Source organism: Agelaius tricolor, unplaced genomic scaffold, assembly GCF_023055355.1.
Source record: "Agelaius tricolor isolate 1412-34295 unplaced genomic scaffold, bAgeTri1.0.p SCAF_9, whole genome shotgun sequence".
NCBI classification, from domain to species: Eukaryota; Metazoa; Chordata; class Aves; order Passeriformes; family Icteridae; genus Agelaius; species Agelaius tricolor.
Window position 1 is genome coordinate 26,208,901 of NW_027269269.1, and position 21,327 is coordinate 26,230,227.

At 44.9% G+C, this 21,327-nt stretch overlaps 1 protein-coding gene across 1 annotated transcript in view; it reads right to left on the reverse strand.

Annotated features, from left to right (window-relative positions):
* GAP43 (growth associated protein 43) overlaps nt 1-21,327 on the reverse strand; it is a 52,731-nt gene that overhangs the window by 6,211 nt on the left and 25,193 nt on the right. The window contains exon 2 of the mRNA XM_071433327.1: nt 15,660-16,287. Coding sequence (XP_071289428.1) covers nt 15,660-16,287 — 628 coding nt within the window. The remainder of the gene's footprint in view (nt 1-15,659; nt 16,288-21,327) is intronic.

A 21,327-nucleotide genomic window follows, 5' to 3' on the forward strand; every position in this document is an offset into this window, starting at 1 on the left:
CACAGCGGCAGCAACCTCTCTGATGATCATTTCTTTTGTGACTGGTGGCTTGGGTTTTGTTTTTCTTTTTGTCTCTATTCCACTGCAGATCTTTAAATTACCACAGCCAATGCCAAGAGATGAGAAATTGCACAACACTCTGGGATTCTAATACAGAGGCAGAGATTTTGCTTTTGCTGCTTTCTCAGTGTTTGCATAATTATTGCTGATCTTGATTGTGTAGCTAGAACTCTCCTGTGCATTCACAGTGAAGAACTGCCCAAATCTACTCAGACGCTGCTCTCTCTAGCATTTGTCGTGCTTCCTCCTTTCTCTGTCCTTTGCCAGCTACAGCTTGGGCAGGGATGGAACTGAAAACCTGTTCCTCATCCAGTCGTCACTCTACTTCCGAATATTAGTCTGGGCTTTCCTGTCCTGTTATAAGCAGATCTCACATGACCCAGAGATGACTCTACTTAATTTTTTTTTTTTTTTTTTGAGGATAAGGAGCACTGGAAAGCCTCATTTAAAATCCCTGCCCTGAGCATCTCCTAGTTTTAATGACATTTGGATCCAGATTTGGATCCAGGCTTCACAGCTTGATTCATCTGTCCCAATCCATCTGTCCTTCTAGCCAGCCAGAAGTCTATTCCAGGCAGACGATGGTAGGTCTGAGACTGCTGAAACAAGACACACTTCAGGTTCCGAGCTGTTGCTTACACAGTTCTCTTTCTGATCCATGTTAGCCCATTGCAGTCAGCCCTATTATGCATCATATGCAGAGCTAAAATCCTTCACCCTCCAGACTTACTGCTTCTGAAAACTGGTTGACTTATGCTGTCCCAGCTAAACACCAAGAAATGAAGGAATTGGGTTTTTCACAGAAGTAGCTGTGTCTGGTCCAGGGTACTGACTTGTATGATTTCTCCCAAATCCCTGGTGAATCCCTCACTCAGCAGAGACAGACCCATGGTACTGATTCCTGTGAGCCCTGGGGATCCTGGTGAGCACATGGCACGAGGGAGATCTGCAAATCCTTGGCACACCCTGCAACAAGTTGGTGGGGATGAATGTCCCCAGTGCAAGTAGCAGGCAGTAGGTGCAGGGAAGTCACCTAATAATTACTGGAAAGGAGCAAGCAAGTCAGCCTGTTAAGGTTGAAACAATAATGCTGATATGGCCCCAATACATGGTAGCTTGGGCCTCCTATTCCTGTACCACCTCACCTTTTTCCAGAACCATATAAGAATTGTTCAGTTGCCCTAGCCCTGAGGAATAAAACCCAAAAAACTAAAACTTCTGCAAGTCCCATAGCTGGTAACTTTGGTCCCAGCTTGGATATCTGCCTCTTTTTCTGATCCTGCTAAACCCTCAGAGGACAGCCATACACAGTTCTGTCACCTCAGCTGCCCTTGCACTTTGTCAGGGTGAAGAGCCAGTGGCTTAGGGATTTCCTTCTCATCCCACCCCATGCCCTTCTCCCTCCAGCACCACCATGGAAATCCAAGCCTGCACTGGCATCCATGTGTGCGGTAGAGGGAAAGGGAGGGAATGGTGGGAGAGCTGCTTAGGGTGTGCAGCAGTGGGGAGGGGGTGTAGAGGGGAGTCAGGCTCACAGCTCCATTGCAAAGCATCTTTCACAGTGTCTAGACACCAGCTGCTGGGTTGCCGAGGAAACTCCCCAACTTAGCTGAGGGAAGGGAGCATTGAGGTCTCCAGAGAAATGGGAGTGATGGAGGAAGAGGGTGGGGAGAGAAAAGGGAGGATGTTCCTTGTGAATGTGAGGTGTTAACCCTGTTAGAGCTACATTTGCAAATATTCTTCCATCTTGGAGAACAGGAAAGAAGCAGCTCGCTTTCTTCCACTGCTGTTTCTTTCCCACATCCATGGATGCAGCCAGACATGGAAGCTGAGAAAAACTACATGCCTACTGCTGACTGTTCATTTATCACTGCCTATCACCAGCACTTTTGTCCCAAACTCCCTTCCTGCTGTACCCAAAACTGGGCAATTTAAATCCAGCTACAACTGGAAGAAGTGGATAGGTTTTCAGACAGCAAGATCTCCTTTAGCAAGGCCAGTCCCTTGGCCACTGTCACACTACAAGCAAAAGCAGCTGCAGAGAGGACAGAGTGCTCCACCTGGCAGCAGTGTCATCTGTCACAGTGCTTCTGTGGGGATGCTCTGTGGCACCAGAAAGTGGTGGACAGGTGGGAGGCTGCGTAGTACGGTGGCCAAAGGCAAGGTAAAGGAACTCTTTCAGGATGAGATGCCTTAGAGGCAGATATTTTATACTGGCATTGAGTGGCCTCCTATGAAACAGCATCAAAGGTGCTGTGACCTCAGAGGTGTTGTGACCTCAACAGACCTCTACCAAGGTTCCATGGTCTTCACAGCCAGGGAGCTTGAAGGGGAGAAATGGGAAGTGACTTGTGCAGGGTGTCCCCAGCCATCAGCTGGGATCAGAGTTGATCTGATGAACAATTTAGGCGCTCAGCTGTCCTGATGAACCAGAAGGGCTCCCTCCACGAGTGGTTCCAAGCTACCATCCCCTCTTTCTCCTGCATTCATTACTTCACCTGAGGAAAACCTTAGAAAAAAATACCCATAAGTTGTTCTTTACTCCTCTTCTCCCCTGCCCCTGCTGATCTCACATAGATCCTGCAGACCAGAAAGGGTACTCTTTAAATCTTTAAATACCTTATGATTCAAAGAGCTTGAATATAGAGGTTTTAACTTCCTTCCAGCTGTGGAATGTAATAGTTGACAGCTGCTCTTGGCACGTGTATTGGAAAACAGGATGTCCCTGTCTCATGCAACAGCATTTTTTTGTGTCACCCATCTTTTCTCCCTTGCTGGTTTAAGTTCTGGAGGATGGTTTAGAAAGAGAGTGCATGTGAGGGGACAGAGGAACAAGGTCTTTCTAAGACACATGCATTTATTCTTTAGCTTCTTTAGAACAACTGCCCTATGAGATTATAGGGGAGAAATCAGAAGAAAGATAAGAAGAAATGGAAATACCCTGAATAGATATAGGCCAATTGAACTTTACTGAAGTGACAAATAGATTGTTCTACAGCCAGGACATTCCTAGCAAAGTAATTAATTCAGGGAATGAAGCTTACAGCCCTTTGGGGATGGAGGTTTGAATTTGGAGAGGCCAAGCAGATGCACAGAGAATAGGACAGCAAGTGACAGAAGTCTGACAGACAGATCAGGTCCTCAGAGGTCTGCCCATCTCACAGCTCTGCTGAGAAGTCTGGCAATGGTGGTAGGATGAGTAAGGGGATAAAAATGAACCTGAAACTGTGGCAGACTGCTGGCATTCATGCACTGCTGATCCTGAAATAAAGAGGGTTAAGAAGAGGAAGGAAACGTGCAGAGCATTAGAGCCTTTGGGTTCTCCATCTACAGCTCCCACCTCCTCACACAGGACTGACTGTGAAGCTCTTCTCCTCCCCTTCCCCAGCAAAACTGGCTAGGGAAAAGAAACTAAAGGAGGAAATCTTCTGTAATTGCGGGAAAATGGTCTAGAAATTCCTTCAGTGCATCCAGAATTAATGTGCCGCTCCTCCCCTCGTACTCCTCCCCCTTCAGCTGTCGGTGGCAGGAAAACAAATTGCTGCAGCCCTTACTACAAACCATGCTCCCGCCTCCCTTCCCCCAGCCCAAAAGACATGTGCCATTCATAAGCTGCCTGACTGCTGGTCTCCATTATTAAAGCCTAGAAGACTGATAAATTGGGGATTCATGGAGCCTGCAAGCCTCCAACAACCACATTGCCATGGAAACCAGAGGCAGCCTCCATCTCCAGCAGAAATGATATTGATCTAGCTGAAGGCAGGGAATTACAATCAAGGGGAGGATATAAAATGTCTCTTTTTCTTCCCTTTGCCATCCTCCCATTTCGAGTTTAAATGAAGGAGAAATTTCATTTAGAGATCATTAGTTTGTTTCTGTCCATCATCATACACCAAGGCTCTGCAAATTGGATGCTAAAATTATTAAATGCCTGTTGTCAGGCTTTCCACAGCCATCTTCTTGATAACTGTACCCAGCAGCTGCAACATCAACACCACCAGTTCTTTGCATCAAAGAAATTACTAGTATTTCTCAAACGCACGGCTGGTGCACACCCATAGAATCCCAATGTGTTTTGTGCAGGATAATACACAGGCTTGCTCTCCAGAAGGCAGTTTAGGCTTCATGCTGTACCCAGGGAAACTCCTGGGAGCCTTTGCTTTTCATTTCATCAGGAGGAGGCTTGAGAGCCCAGACATAGGAAGAGGCATTTTGAACTGCAAACACTTGTGGGAAAAACCCCATTTTGAGACATCAGAGCGGCGTTTGTGGTGCAGAGCAATTCTCCCCTCTTCTTTAAATCCCTTGTCTGGGACTGCTGAACAGCTGCTTTCCTGAGGATGGAAAGATCAGAAGTCACAGTGCCTGTCCTGCAAAACTGGGTAGGCAGCAGGCACTTTCCTCAGATTATATAAAGGCCAGATCCTCCTGGTTTGACTTCAGGCGAGGGGTTGGGCTGTGTAGTCATTCCTTCTGCCCCAAGAAATCTGTGAACACAGGTGTGTGATGCTTGCCCAGTAAGTGGTCAGCTCCACGGGAAAGGAGTTGTAGGGCAGCCCTGAGCCTGGCACTGGCCATTTTCAAAGAGCCTAGCTATATAGCTAGGAAGGAAGGAAGGAGTTGTCTGGAAAACGTCTCATGAGTGCTCTTATTGCCAGCACCAGTCTTCTCTGTGAAGGTGGCGGCAGTTTGCATCAGTAATTCTGATTTTAATTCAAATTTGGCAAGCTCTGTTTTATTTTATTTTTTGACCAGTTTTGAGAGCTGTTTCTCCCAGTTGGAGAGGGACTATTGAGTCTCTGAACTCTCTGAGTGCTGAGCCAAGCGAACCGATGCAGCTGTCCCGCAGTAGCCATCTCGGTTTAATTGGCTTTTCACAATAACAATTCCATCAGGCAGATAATGAATTCAGCCATGACATGAGGGCACTTGGTGGGACAGCTGCAAGTGCTGGGGAGACCACCTAGGGGCACAGCCAGGCAGCCCCATGCCCTGTGCACAGCCAGCTGTGCCATAGCCAGGATGCACCACCTCTCTGGAGCAGCAGGAATGTCTGAGTTGTCAATAGCTCCTCAGTACTGTCCATTATGGTGGAAAAAAGTACCCTTACAGGGGGCTAAGACAGCCCTTTGCTGAACTAGTCTGCAGTGACAAGGCTTCTTTTCCTCATCAAAGGACATTTTCCTTGGCCCTGACTCAGCTGTGGGACCATGCAGTAGCTGCTCCTCCACAATCTCACGTGCACCCAAAGTCTGCCATGAAGCCTGGATCTGCACAGGTCCATGGAAGCTGCTAGTTACCACAGCTTCCACGTGCAGAGTTTACATGTTTTTGGCCAGGGTGGAGCAGCCCATAATTTTGGCTAAGGACCATAATTTTGACAACAGTGGTCACCAGGAGAGGGCCTGATATGAGGCATGAACTCATGAGGCCTGAGCTGCTCTGACATTGCTCTGAAATTGCACTGAGGCATAGGAAGTGGCACCCCACCATTTTGTGGTCTTATTGTCTCCTCCTGCTGATTTTATTTGCTATAAAGGTCCTTGGCTCGGGTCTTGCCTGCTGGTCACAGAGCAATATTGTGAGGTATCCATGTGAATGAACACGTCTCTCTTACTCTCTTCCTCTCCTGCTGGAGCTGTTCCACTTCCATAAACCATTAAATATTTATTGGGCCAGAGGAAAACATTGACTCTGTAGACCAGTGGTGAGGGCACTCATCTGGAATAGGGGAGACCAAATGCCACATCCTGGCTCCAGCAAACAATAAATAATTTATACAAAGTGGAAAAGCTCCAGCAGGAGGGATCAGGGGAAAATGTGTCCAGCAGCCCAATGGCTCGCTTGCAAAGCTCAGTGGATTTCAGCTTCCTAGCATAAGGCTTCTGTCCCATTCAGGGAGGACCTGACCCTCACATGCTGGCTACTCTAAGAGCAGGCAAAGATTTTCCTACTACTTCATTCTAAAAATCCCATAATTCATGGTAATGATATATAATATGTTTGGGTTTGAATAATTAAAGGGTCCTTTAATGAAAAAAAGATTATCACAGAAAAATTCCAATCTATCAGGACTCAGAAGCCCTGCACAACTGTGGTTTGAAATGTGATCAGGCTTATCTCTTCTGTTTGGCAGAACCATGTCCATGTGTTTTGCTAGAAATGAGGCCAAGAAGTAGTTGCATGCTACATCAGTTAGGAGCATCTGGAATTTTCTTCTTCTTCCCTGATGTAAAAATCAGTGACTCCATCCATCTTTCTTGTAGTCATTTGGCTTCAGCAATGTAAAAGGTTTCTATCTTGAGGCAGAAAAAACCATTTTCTTTCTCATTTTCTGTCTCTTTATTGAGAGCAGTGAACAGTGCTGGGTTAGTGTCTCTGGAGACCAAAGTCTGCTGCTCAGCAGCAGTGCTGAGCATTTCCTCCCTGTGCCTTCCTGGTGGGCCTCAGCTGTGTTTGGGAGAGGATGTCTCATGGACAAGAGGTCAAGCTTAGTCCAAACAGGCACCATGCCTGGCCACACTGCTACGTCTCCCAACAAAGGCTTGGCAACAGTGCTGGGATGGCTTTGTGGAAACACATCTGCAACCCCAAAGATAGGCTTAAAGGCAGGTGCCAAACCTGTTTGCAGTGTTTGAACAGAGTTGCAAGATCAAGGTGACACTCATGCCTCCTCGCTGTTTGGCAATAAAGAAGTTACCTCCTTTCACCACCTGGATCCCTGGTGTACCTGTTGAGTAATGGACTGTGAATGCAGACAAACGGCCAGACAGAATTGCTGCTCCTATGAACTGTAGGAGCCCTACTGAAGGTAAACTCACAGCAGCCCTCTGATCAGATCCCATGAATGTGGGGGATTTCCACCTCTTCTGGAAGCAAGGGAAAGCAGAGGACCAATGTTGCAAGATTGCACGGAGTGCCTTCCAGGGGGACAAACATAGAGACCATTTGTAAGCAGATCTAAGATTAAGACAGATTCCTTCAACTCACAAATATTTCTGAAGGGGGGCAAACCTAATCCCGGGCTTCGGTCTCCTCTGACATATTCCTCGTTTCAGCACTGATGACCAGAGGTTATTCTGAACTGTCTGTGACACTGAGGCTGAAATCACAGGAGAAATTCTAGCCTTGCATAAGCAGAATAGGTAACACAGGAGGTCTAAACTGGAATACATACACTTTTTTTTTTCTAAACCCACACTCAGTGAGGGAATGGAGTCCCATATGAATGTGAAAACTAGACTGTTATGGACTTAATCCACACAAGCTTACATTCACACCTCCCTGTTAGAGGCTTGTGTCATTTACAAATCAATGTGTGCCCCAAGCTTTTAAGAACATCAAAGAGGTTTTTACAAGTACTTACAAGTACTTGCCACCACCCCAACTTTAAATTACTTCTACTTTATTCTATCTTTTGTCTCTTCAAGTGGTTATTAAGCAAAGTCTTTGAAACATTTTTCACAGCAGCAAAGACAGTTTTGTCAAAGTCAGTAGCACTGAGGAATGCTCCTGTATAATGGTGACAGCTCTTGTTCCTGCTCTCATATCCCCTTCCCTGTACCTGCAATGCATTATCAGATATGGTTCTGTACCATTGCACCCACTTCAGCATTGGGATTTGGATGCTCTTCCAAATGTCAGAGAGATTTTCTTCTTCATTAAGCCCTGGAGGTTACAGGTAATGTCCAGTTATCATTACTAGCATTACCAATTACTGTGTTTTGCTGAAGGAAGATGGAGAGGCTGAATAGTGTCTTCCACCTTCTGCTTTCTTTCATAATGAAAGGAGGACTCATTTGCTATTGCCTCAAGGTACAGAGGGGAAGTCTGTCATTCTTTGAACACTGGCTAATTGGGACCTTATGACCTTTATCTAAGACTTATTTGCATGAAGCACTGAGTCTCACTTTTCTGGTCATTAGGGGAACAGCCTTTTCCTTTACATCCCTGGACCCTGTCCAGCTTTCCATAGCTCTTTTCCGGACTACACTGGCAAAGGGCAGGTGTCCAAGGTGGATTCCTGACTGCCAGGACTTCAGCTGAGATTTTCCGCTCTGTTCCAATGTCCCATGCTGACACTGATGTAGTTAAGGACACAGCAAGAAAAAAGAAACATTTCACCAATTCACATTTGGTGATTATATAACCAAGGCTCTTAAATGGTACAGGCCATTAGAGCTAAAGGATATGTAAAGGGAGCCTTTGGCAGGGAATACAGAAGTAGGAAAGAAGTCACAGTTCTAGTAACCTGCAAAACCAAACTGGACTCTTCTTCAAAGAACAGCAAAGCACACAATAGCGGTACTCTCCAGCAATTGGGTTTCCCACATGCATTATTTTTAATATCTCGTCTATTTTCTGCCTGAAAGATATGCAGAGAGGAAAGCTAGGAAATGAGGAAGCCCTTCTTTAAATCAAGCTTGCAGCATGAATGTAGTCTTGAGAAATACTGTGTCTAGAAACCTGTTCAAATTGAGCTTGTGTAATATGGTCTTTCATAGGTCTATTGCAGGTCCAGAACTGGAGGTGGAAACTATCCCACAGAGCTGATGCCAGTGGCTTGACTTGTAAGCCTTCTGTCACTGCTTACATTTTCCTTGGTTCTCTTGGCCACTGCCCAGTCTCACAGAACATCATATGGCTACATAAAATATTTCAGTAGTGTCTTTACAAAAAGAGTCATTGCAGTCATCTGTGCTCATACAGTAACTGTCTGCAAAAAGGAAAGAGACTGGTGTGTGCAAGGACTAGGATGAGGAACAAAACAGAAGAAATAATGCCCTTTGGAAATGTGTAAAAAGTTACAGCTTTTTTTGGACTAATGTGAAGACTATCTGTCATTCCATCTCATAAAATAGATTTGCAGATTTGAAGGGAGTGCAGAGAAAAGCAACAGAGCTCTTTAAAAGCATGGAAATAATGTAATATAAAAAGCAGTTGAAAGCACTGCTTGTGTTTTCTTCAGGAAGGAGATGAACAGCAAGGGCTATGAGCCTATGCCCTCTGTGCATAAATGCATACTGTATGATGCTATTTACCATAATCAAAGGCATGAAGTAGGACTATCACAAGCTTTTGCTGTTTCTGTGACATAGCACGAGTACAGAAAGATATTTAAGGCAATGGTGGCCAATTTGTCACTGAACTTTATGGCCATTGTACAGTTGGTTGGAGTTGGGAAAGCTGTTGATACTTAATCAGATATTTTGTGTGCATACACACACACACATATATGCCATACAACACCACAGTTATATTTAGTATCAAAAGAGAGAATACATCATGCTTTACCTGTTAAACCAGGTCTTAGACAGTAGAAGACAGGGATGAGTCCCAACAGCAGAGAAGGAGTTTACCCTGGATCTGCCCATAGCAGTGCTTTGTGCTGGCCACAGAGAGCAGTGCAATAAATGGATGTTAGCTCTGACCTAGATTGGCAATTTCTGTGTTCCTCTACCAGTTATTTGCATGGATCCTTGTGAGTGCAACTTCACCTTGCCAGAGTCTATGAAATTTCCACGGAGATTGGAAGTGATCACTGCACTGACATTGATAATCCAGTATTAATGCACCTATTAAATAGCTCTTGAGGAATGTCTAACTAATCTGACTGTGCTAATCTGGTGAACTTTACAAATCCTTTTTCTCTGCATGTGGCAGTCATCTGTACCACAGAGTCAGTATTTCTACTTTTGAGTTTCAACTCCCTGGAGCTGTAAATCCCAGCTGATATTCTGCAAGCTCATATGTATCTGAAAAGTCCAGCCTACTTGATCCTAGTGTAAAGAGATGACACTGGCAGTGGTGCAGAGCACTTCTGGCATCTACAGCAAACAGCCATCAGTTAAATGTCACTGTCTATCTGTCCAGACTGTCCACAGGTCTGCTATTTGAGCCTTTCTCAGCAGAAATTTTGTTTATCATTTATGACAGAAAGCCTTCTTCCCATGGAGCATATTCCGAAGATGATCTGAATGCAGATGCAGTGGGCCACTGTGGAAAACATCATAATGAGAGTGATTTAGAGCAAAATCTAGGTGGAGTTTGACCACGGGCTCTTGGCTGTAGAGAGCCATGTATTAGCATGAGTGACTACTCTACAACATGGCACACACTGTGACACTGGCAGGCATTGCCCTAAACAATGTCACCTGTACATGTGGTTTGGAAGAGCAACAGCTGTAGCTGCCAACCAGAAGGGGTGAAAGATTGCTGTCACCTTTCCTGTAATTTGCAGCCTTCACAAAATAAGCAGTGACTCCAGTAACCAGACTTGAGTGTCCATGCAGTCCTTACTGAGTTCCAGAAGTACTGGTACCTCTTAGGTATGAAGGAGTGATTACCTTGCTCTCCTCAAGGGGCCTTTTCCAGAGCTGGCTCACACCAACTGGGAGGTACAGTAAATATGCTTAATGTCACCTATGATTTCATTAAAAAAGGTCAAGTACTGCTTTACCACTGGCCCACTAGTGCAGTTCCCACCTCTACGAGGCAAACTGCACCTCATTAGGAACAGCAGACCCGAGGCTTACAAGGGACAAGAGACAATATTGCACTGCAATAGAGGAGGAAATTCTGCACCTGTATCAGGTTATGTGTAAGCAAATTGTGACATTCCAACCTGCCCCTCATATGGATGTTTGCACCAATGCAAACCCAGCTATGAAAGAGGCGATGTTTATACCCATGTAGACACAATGGAAAGAATAAAATTTCAGAGCAACTTGGAACTAGACACAGACTTCATACTTCAGCATGTGTCAGGCAATCTAAACTGCATTTATATAGTCTTTACTTTGTTGCTAGAGTAGCACTACACACCAAAAAAAATGCTTCCATGGTTGCTTAGAGTTGCTCCCTCTGGGGCAGTCATGGAAAGACTATTGTATTTGCATTGCTTCTTTGGCTACCAGGTGTAGCAGCAGAGATAAGCTCCCTTGAACAGGAATGGCTGTGAGGTTGTTCTGCCTCATGCCAGCTACTCATGAGTCAAGGCTGAGATTCCAAGCCACACAGCTGCAATCTCTCGCATAGTGCAGGTTGCACGTTCTGGCTGCTACAAGACAATAGACAGACTCCCTTTCCAAATCTTTATACAGCCAGTGCTCCCAAAGTGCAGCAAGTATTGTCCTTCCATCAATATGGGGATTGAATTGAAAACAAAGAACTGATTCAACTGTGAACCATGAAAAAGGATCCACAGAGACTTGCTCCCTCTGAGGAAGTGAAGGGAAGATGGTGCCTCCCAGTGCTCCTTGCTTGCAGGATACAGGGCCCTGGGGGAACTGCTAGCCCGCTTACATGCAAAGCACTTGTCACCTGCCTGATTTTTCATTTCAGCTGTGAAGCTGCTCCATTGTAAAGCTATGTCATGAAGCAGGAAAAGCATTCTTCATTTCCCAACAAAAGAGGATCCGTTTGTTTCCTTAGGCACAATTTACTCTTTCACATTTCTGGGCTTTGTATTCTTACCTGACAATCTGGGAGTGCTTTGATGTGACAGCCAACCCAATTTGGAGGTGAGACTTGAAAACTTGTGAAAAGTACAAATCGAATCTAACACTGTGTGACATTCACCTCCTCTCCTCTCCAGGAGGACATCATAGCTCCTCTTCTTCCATAGTCTGCTGTGCTGGATGCTGATCTCATTTCACAGCTGCACTACCAGACTCTTTCCAGTAACCTTCATGGAGACTCTCTGGATTTAAGCCCATGCAACCACGACTAGAATGAGTCTCACTTCCTCATCCATATGTAATGTATAAATTCCCCCCATCACTTTTGGATTTTGTCCTGTTGAGTACGTTGGCATCTAAGGGAGCCTATCTAAGCATAATATCAACACCAAAGAGCTAAAAGCTGGATCCTAAGAAGAAAACCTATAAATCTAAGTCTTGACAAGGATGCTCAGATGTCAAGATAACTTGTTGGCATTCCCACCATCCACCAAAAGACATGAAGAGGTTTGAGAGATCATCCTTCTTACATCAATTCTTCAATGCCACTGAACAAAGCCCACTGACTCATTTTATGCCTTACCCACATTGGAATCCATCTCATTTTTACTTTTACATACACTGAGGATAGCTTAGGAACTGCCCTACTGTATTACTGGGAATGCCTGGGGTCCCAGAACAACCACCATTGGATACAGGACAATTGTTTGAAGCCATTTTCTAGGCCATTACCAAAAGACAGATAGAGCATGTAGAACTGAGTAACAAGGAGAGAGGTGAGGACTGTCAGGGGAATTACTGACTGGTACAAAAAACCACTCCCCACTCCAGAAATATTAAGCATTAAAAACTGTGCAATGCTCTTTATCAGGTTAGGTATTGCTTTCCCCACACCCTGTCTTTTTCTGCCCTGCCCTTAGATAAAGGCAAAAATCCCTCCTGGGTATGAATTAAATGCCCTCGTCTTTTGTTTTGCTTGCACCAGGGAAGGTATCAACAGATAGCATGGTACAGCCATTGTAGTAAAATTCAAGGCAGATGAGCATCACCACCCCAAGGCAGCACGGTCGGCACGCCTCAGGGTAGTAGCAGCCAGGCATGCCATGGCAACCAGCCAACTGGTGACACTGGCCAGGAGCCAATTAGATTTATTTTTGGCAGCCTGATACTGCACACTTCTGTGCCAGTCTTCGATCACAGAAACGATAAGAGGTGACCTTTGAAGGCCAAGGGGACAGATGAAGCTGAAAGAGGATCTGTCCCTGGGCTGGAGGAGCACTGAAGTGGCAGATGTCCCCTCTTTCATGAATGACCATCACAGTCACACCAGCAACCACCAGTGCTGTGTTGGCTGGGGAAAGACTGGGAGAAAGGTTGAGACCTGGCAAATGTGTTTAAGTCTATGGAAAGAGTAAGTAACAAGAGAGACAGAGAGCTTTAAAGATATGAGAGACTAACAGGAGGAAGATGGTAAAAAGAAAATACAGGCTTTCTGTCAGGAAATATTTCCTGTCTGTGGAGACTTTTGTCCTGTGATGATGCTCTTCAGAGGAATATTCTGTATTGCAGAGCACAGCCTGGAATCCTCAGAGAGATGTACAAGGAGACCTATTTAATCTTTTTTGCATTTCTTTCTTGGATGACTCTGGGGTCACTTAGCCAGCTGTTCAGGTTTGTGACTGGAAGGCTGATATCATACTGGAATAGGAATTCAAGAAAAATCTATATTCATTAACATTTTAAAGAGGCTATCAGCTTGACTCTGGCCACGCACCTTCCATGTTTGCTTTCTGCAAACATTGCTAAGCTTCAGTGTTACTGCATGCATACTGAATAAGTATAAATAGATGCATATACTGGTTTTGAACACTCGATCACTGAAAACTCATTTTTAAATATATATTTGATTGCAGATTTTCTAGCTTCCTCTGTTGGCTAGATGTTTACATAAGTGATAGTATCACGTGCAAATGCATATTAAATTGTGCATTTTAAATGGCCACTTCAAATGATGTGTCCATGAATGGTTGGCCACTTTAAATGATGTTAAGACCAACAAGAGCATGGGGAGGATATCTGAAAATGATTCAGAATATTGTGTGAAAATAAACTATTTTTCCATGAGTTCCACTATTTTTTCAAAACAGTCAAAATAAATGAAAATTAAAATCAAATAGCTTGCTACTATAAATTTCCTACCTCCCTCCATTAGAGCAGATTAATCTAAATAAAAATGGAATATCAATTCAAAGCAGAATCATTATTGCTTAGGAAAAAGGCATCCTAGGTATTAAATAACAGGGAATTAGCATTTATTATCCTGTGTACAGAGGACCACGAAACACTGATTCACACTGACCTATTCTTGCCGTTGATGTTTATACCTTTGCCCAAGTATAAAACCAACACAAGTACAGCATGCAACATAGCAACTTACATTTCACTAATCACTAAACACATTTATGTTGCCACCTAACTCATCATATAAAGTAAGAACAAAGGACTGAAGACTTGGACAAGAAAAAGCAAACCTAGACAATTCAATTCCAAGGCTTATTTCTAGAAACTTCTAAATAAGGAGAAGTAAAACCAGCAACCCTTTGTAGTTATGTACAATCAGTTCAGACTCATGCTCTTGAAGGCTGCTCCCCTTGCCTATCCCTTAAATCACAAATGTCCTGCATTAGTTCCTTTCCCAGTATTTGTATTTTTGTATATCTGTTCTTCCCTATCTGTCCATTTTTGTTGAGTAGGAATAGACTTGCCTGAAGCCCCAGGTTAGTTATGAAGCTTGGAAGCCTAATTGGAGAGTGGGAGGTGCAATCTGTGGAAGAGTAGTGGTCCAAATGAAATTATGGAGGAACATCTGTAAGTACAAGACTGGTTGCCGAGGCTCTCTAGAATTTACATCAGGCTGTTTATGACCATCAAGGTGGTATGCAACATTTTTCTCCAACAAGCTAATGAATGCAGGCTGCCCTGTACAACAGAGTAGTTCATAAATGTGAAGGCCAGTTTTGCTTGGTACTGCCTCTTAACTGAGTTTCATGCAGAGCCTACCTCCAATGTTACCTTTTCTTTTTTTGTTTATGTTCTATTTCTTTTATAAAATAAGAAAGGTCAAGAACAAGAGAGGAAAATATCCTCAGATCTTTGATTCATTTTCTACTCAGCTCAGTATCACAATTTATAATAAATCCTACTTTATGGCTTTTAAGTGTCATACGTTTGTCAAAAAATGTCCACTTTTGCCTCTCAAAACTCTTCACCCCTTCCCAGGGGAACTGATTAAGCAGATTTGCACTTGGTCAACAGCGAGGAATTGCAAACGTCTCCTAGAGTGACTTCTCTCTAGAGGACTTCACCTCCTAGGGGACTTCTTCCTCTCTTCTCCCCTCACTTACTGAGCTGCCAGGGCCCTTAATCTTTCCTTTCCCTATCTGATTCTCTTGCTACCCCTGCCTGAATTAGCTGACACGTCTAAAAGCTTGATGCAAGCTTGCATGGCATGGGGCACTCCAAGTAGAATGCAGTAGAAACCCTACAAGTATGGGTGTGAATGAAACTATAAGCACTGCTGATAAGATGTTCCTGATTAGGATGTGGTTGTACTGAGAATCTCATCCATACAGATGGAAACAGATGGAAGAAAGACCCTTTTGACTTCATGACCATCCCACCAGCAAGGGCTCCTAAAGTATGGGAGAGCTTTTGTCTTGTGAGATTTTCAGCTAAAATTGGAAGCCTCCAATGACCTGGCCAATTTGCCCCACTGGAGCTGTCTGTGCTAGTGTGACTGAAAAGGTTCATCACTATCTTTAGCATATGCAGAGCTTGGGGAGCTCTCCCTCCAGGCCTCCCAGCTGGCAGACACTCTCCTGCTGCCATGGGAAAAAGGGCTGATGGCACCTCCATCTAGAGGAACAGGAACCTCAGCAGGAGCTGCAGTATTTCCAAAAGCTGACTGGAAGCAAGAAAGAGGGTGTTAAGCAAGAAATTCAACTCCCGCACCCCAAAACACTAGCCAGGGGATTCCCTCATTAATTCTTAATCTAGTCCCCACACCAGTTCTTGCTCCCAGGAGACCGAGGGAGGTATCCATTTCTGGAGAGGCCCGTTTCCTAGCGAGGCACCACTCACCTGTCTTCTCTTCGGTTTGGCTGCTCTCCACTGTCTCCATTTGGGGTTGCGCTGTTGCCTTGGCAGTAGCATCCTCTGCGGCAGGGGTGGTGGTGGCAGTGGTGTCAGCAGCAGGCACGTCGGCTTGTTTAGGCTCCTCTTTGTCTTGGGCTTCGTCAGCCTTCAAGGACGGCGAGTTATCAGTGGAAGCTTTAGTGGCACTTTCCCGTTCAGGGGCAGCGGCAGCAGCGGTCTTTTCCTCTGAGGAGGCAGCGGGAGTGGCAGCCTGTGGGGCTGGCTGCTCTGAGCCCGTGTCGGCGGCTCCGTCTCCTTTTTTCTCCTCCACTGGCGCGCTGCTGTCTTTGCTGCCCTCCTCCTGCTGGGCACTGTCAGCAGCGCCTGCTTCTGTGGCAGCAGGAGCCTCGCTTTCTTTGTTCTCGGCCGCTCCACCAGCAGGGCCTTCCTCCTTCTTGTCGGCGGCATCAGTCTCAGATGCTGGGGCATCTCCCTTCTTCTCCCCCTTGAGCTTTTTCCTCGTTATGTGTCCGCGGAAGCTGGCCTGGATTTTGGTGGCTGCCTTATGAGCTTTATCTTCTGGTTTGATGCCATCTTGCTCAATCTTTTGGTCTCCGTCCTCATTTTTTTCAACCTTTGAAGAACAAGGGAGGAGGGCAGAGGAGAAAAGAGGGAGATAAATTAAGATTTCTACAGGTGTACCAGATTCTCTAATTTTATTGAGAATATCACACTTTCCTCTCCTGCTAACCAGTGAAAAGTTTCAAAACAGCCTTTCCATTTGGTATGAGTTTGGAGCCAGGTGGCCCTAATTTCATCCTCAGGCTGGACCAACATAGATCTCCAGCCAAACCTCCAGACAGAGGTTTGTAAAAGAAATTTAAAGCACCTCATCATCTCTGTCAGCAATGCTGAGACCATCTTGGCTGTGTGGAAAGGTTTTCACCAGCTGGCTTGTCTCTATTCCCATGATTTATTTTCCCATTCATTTTGAAATATACCAATTTTTTTCCCCTACTCATTTTCAAAAAACTCTCCTGAGGGAGATTTTCACAGTCCTTCCAAATCCACCTCTGCTTTCAAGTCGGTGTTTCTTTTTAATGACACCTTTTTTCGCAGGTGTGTGACTCTAATGACACCAAGTGCTTTGTCTTTTATAGCTTTTTGGCTGGGATTGCCAGCAGAGAATGGGATTGCTGCTCACCCCGCTGCAGCTCCATGCTGTCAGACACACAGGGATATTCACAGGATGTACTCCTCACCAACGCCCTGCCTGCAAGCACTCCAAGCGCTCTGCCTTTGCTCTCCACTCGTGGTTTCACTGAAGGATTAATAGGCAGATTATTATCACTCTTTCCAATTTCAGCTATTATTATTTCTGTAACTATTGGGGAGAATTCAGCCTTACAACAAAGAACAGGCATTCCCTGTGTTTTTTAGACTTAAATCGTGCATTAAAGTCTTAAATGGGACCAAAACAGAGCCTGTGCCTCACACTGGTCTGCTGCAGAGAGATAATGCTCAGCTTATAAACCTTCACTGAATCTACAGGACAGACCATAATCTACATGAATCTACAGGACAGACCCCCAATAATTTAGCAGGCCTTGGGCAAGTAACAGCTCAGCAGCATATTGATGAAAGGTTCTATTAATAGTCCCATTGGGAAGCATTCAAAAGACCTACTTGGAAGCAGAGCCGCTGGCCTCTTTGCTGTCTGCACCTGGTTTCCATCACTGGCTCAGGTCACAAAACAAAGAAAAGCTGACTGGGAAAGACAGAAGCATTTACTCCTGCGTGGGAAGTGGGAATTACTCCTTTGGCCATTGCAACTGGGATGTGCCATCTGGGGAAAGGCTCCAGACCAGAAGAGACAGGGGACAACCTATAAACATGTTCAGTAAAAGAGTGGCAGGAAGAAGGGAGAAGAAGCCACTGCAGTGTGCAAGTGTGCCACTGGAAACATCATGACTGTGGAAAGGGGGAAAGAAGAGTGGCCACAGCAGCAGCAGTTCCTGGGAAACAGACTGGAAGTGATCATTTCCACAGCACAAAGCAGGGCCCAGTACATATGGGAGTGATGCTCAGCCAGGGAACAAATCTGGTGTCCACTGCCATGCCAGAGGTGGTACCCACTATGTTCCTCTGGGTCCCCAGTGAGCACAGATTCCTCACCCGAGCATTGGTGCCCATCATGCCTTAAGTGGGTATGGTGGCCAAGGAGTGTGCAGCCCCAAATCATCAAGGCAAAGAGCCACCCTACACAGCTGTGCAGGGATGTGGATGGGCCTGTACACAGCAGGAAGTGATATGGGAGGGGCACAGGATGCTTATGTAGGGGGTGAAAAAGGCAAAGATGAATGAATATGTAAATGGCATTAATACACAGAATTCTGCTCAAGGAGTTTTTCTGCTCCTGATCACATCCAGGGACAAAATGGTTGTTGCACCAATCACAAGGGTGAGAATTATGTCTACACTTCCTCAAGAGCATTAAATGTCACAGTATGGAAAGTGGGCTTTTCATGTTTCTCTCAGCTTGTCAGAGAGCAGGTGATGGTTACATGCAAAGACAATACAGGCAGCAGCAGGCTGCAGCCATTCATGTGTCTTGCATAGCTATCTCAACACTGTTATTCAGCATCTGGGTAAGCTTTTCAGCCTACTTCAGCACAAGGAGGTGGAACCAAATTGAAAGTATGTTTAAACCAGCCAGATAGTGCAGAGCTCCACACATGATCCATCCTGTTCCTTAGACAAGTTTTGCATCTTGAAGTAAATCCTGTGTTGCTGTGGCAACCTAACTGCTAATACTTGAACTAGCTGGTTTAAGAAGATCTTGGATATGCCAGCATTACACCGTAGCCACAGCAACATGAAAATAGACTGGTACTCCTTCAGAGAACTGTGGGACACTTAAATGCTGTAGCTTTGACTTCTTCTCCCCAAGGATTGAGGCTAGTCTCAAACAGCAGCAAGACTGGGAGACTGGAAAGACAATTTAGACATAGCTACAAAGCCTTTAGGGTCCAGTCCCCACACCTGATTCCTGTGAAACCGTTAGTGAATGTGGCAGGATTGTTAATCCCTGGACTGAAGGGAGATCTTTCTTGCCGCTGGCCTTGCTGCTCTCACATCCCACATACCTCCTACAGCAACCAAGACAGCTGTTGCAGGTCATGGACTGCTGCATGCCTGACTTTCTGACTCCAGAGGAGCTGCTCTGTTACCCAGGCTATGCAGCCCTGTAAAGGTTTATCTCCTTCCCCTGCTAGCCAGGGCCCAGGGCACAGTGAGGCACAGGGGTGGCCCTGTATCCCTGTCAGCCCCTGACCTGGCAGAGGATGGGAGAGCACTTCTCTCCGGGGACATCAGACCAAAACCTCCCACCTGCACCTACAGCATAGCAGAGCTAAAAAGCTCCTTTGCTATTCCAGTGACACCATTGTCCTCTTCTCCCAGTTGGGATGACATCCAACTGAGTCCTTGCCAGATCCCAAGTTGTGCAACTGCAAAATGTATTTCCAGTAGGGTGCTTTCAGCATAATTTCAGCTACAAAAGATAAGAAACATGAGACCGGGGAAGAGGTGGAGTTCAAGATCCTGGATGAAAGAAATGTACTAATGGTTTGTCTTTGCCAACTGTGGCCCTCAGGAATCCTGTTTCTATTCAGTCCTTCCCCAGTAAAGCATCCCAGGCATTTGAAATTACTTTTTTTTCAAGCTACTTCCCTGCAGCAACTTCTAGGGTAGGACATGGTATCCATAAAGTATGTGTGTCATGTTGTGTAACAATGAGTTGGGTAAGAAACAGGTTGTTCAGGGGGAAACTTCTGTTCACACAAAAAAAAAGCCCCAGGGGTGTTTCATCTGTGGATTATGTGCACAGCAGATAAACCTTAATTAAGGAAGCGCTCAAAAATAACCTGTATACAGCAGAAGCTCCTGGAAAGCAATTTGTCTTCCTTGGAAAGCTAAAAGGGTGAGTCAGCCCTGCCAGGATGCATTCAAAACCATCTCAGTGGAAAACAAGAAATCTGTCTGTCTTATCTATCTCCCAAGCATTCATGACATCTTGTCTGTAGTATTGTGACTAGAATAAAGTGACTCTTATTGCTAGTGTTTGCATGGAATCTAGAGTTCTCAGCCAGGAACCAGGTCTGGTAAGGATTGGTTTCAGATATTAGTATTCCATCACCTCCCTCCCCTTCATTTACACATCTATTTGTAGAGTAAACTCATACTAATGCTTAATACTGATATAGTCATGATACTGTTAGGGTACATGCAATGTATTGCCATTTTACACAGAGCAACTGTCCTCTGTTTCATTTAGTTTTAAATAAATCATAGATCCTGTAAAGGCAAAATGGTATCACTGAGGCAGGTGGATGAAGAGCTAAATGGATCTATAAAAGGACATAGTCAAACATGTCCATTTTTTTCATTTAGACCATCCTCACATACCCAATGAAGCCACTGTGCAAAACTCTGCCTTTATGAAGCATACATTTATGTCTCCTTCTACACAGCCCACAGCATCTTCCCAGTTCTAGAGGGATGATCCTCTCACCATCCCCATCTGCTTCTCTGCCACACCTCCAGGTTTCTAGGACATCCCTTCCCATGCAGACTGTTCCTGTAAGTGAGAATTTCCTTGCTATCACGTACGTGAGAGAGTAGGAGATAAGAAATTAATGTTAAATCACAGATAGGGCAGAGGTTAGTTCTCAGGTACGAGGAATGTAGAAATTTCCTGGGGCCGTGACAAGCAGATTTCTAATCTCTGTCCGCTTTTACACCTTCCATCTCCAAATTCAGAACTTATTGGGGGGGAGGGGGGGACGGTGTCAAATTATGGCAAAGAATTAAGGAAGTATTATCATAACCTCCAGACCCTTTTAAATGTTTCCTGTGCTGGTGTTTCAGGAAAGGAGAAATGGAGAACCTAGGTGTTTTCTAGATGTTCCACATGTTTGCAGCCACATATAGGCAAAGAAATGAGAGGACTGAGTGCTTTGTTCCTTGCTTGCTATTAGTCCACTTGTCTCTCATGGTGTACCTCATTGCCGTTCCTTGGAAAAAATAATCACATTGTTTTGTGTTCTGAATGCTGGGGTGAAGAGACCAAGAAAGAACTTACTGTTTCACTGAAAGGTGTTTGAATATTACACAGCTTCCTCTGCTTGTCTCTCTAACTTTCCTTTTCTTGGTGTTTTCTCTGCCCTCCAATATAAAGCATGTATCAACCTCCTTAACATGCATCCTACCACTAGGTTGCTTTATGCTATAGCTATGCTATATGTTCAGCCTGGTATCCTGCTTCTTTCTTTCCTTACTTAGGAGCTCCTCTTCAACATGACACCAAATCCCAGAGCCCTTTGATACATGTGGCCATCTCCCAGTATTTTGAAAACAATGTGCTGAGAGCCCAGATTTAGGATTTACACACCTTTCACCAGAGAAGGCATCAATACTGGCCAGAGCCTGGACATCCATAGGACCATTGACACTTATCAATAACACACTTCACCCATTTTACCCAAGGGAAATATGATATCTGATTATTATTGGGAAAAAAAACCAAAACAAAACAAACAACTGTGTTCTCCACGCAAAGGAGTAAGGGCCCAAAGTCATTCTTTTCTCATGACACCTGTGCTAAAGTACATGT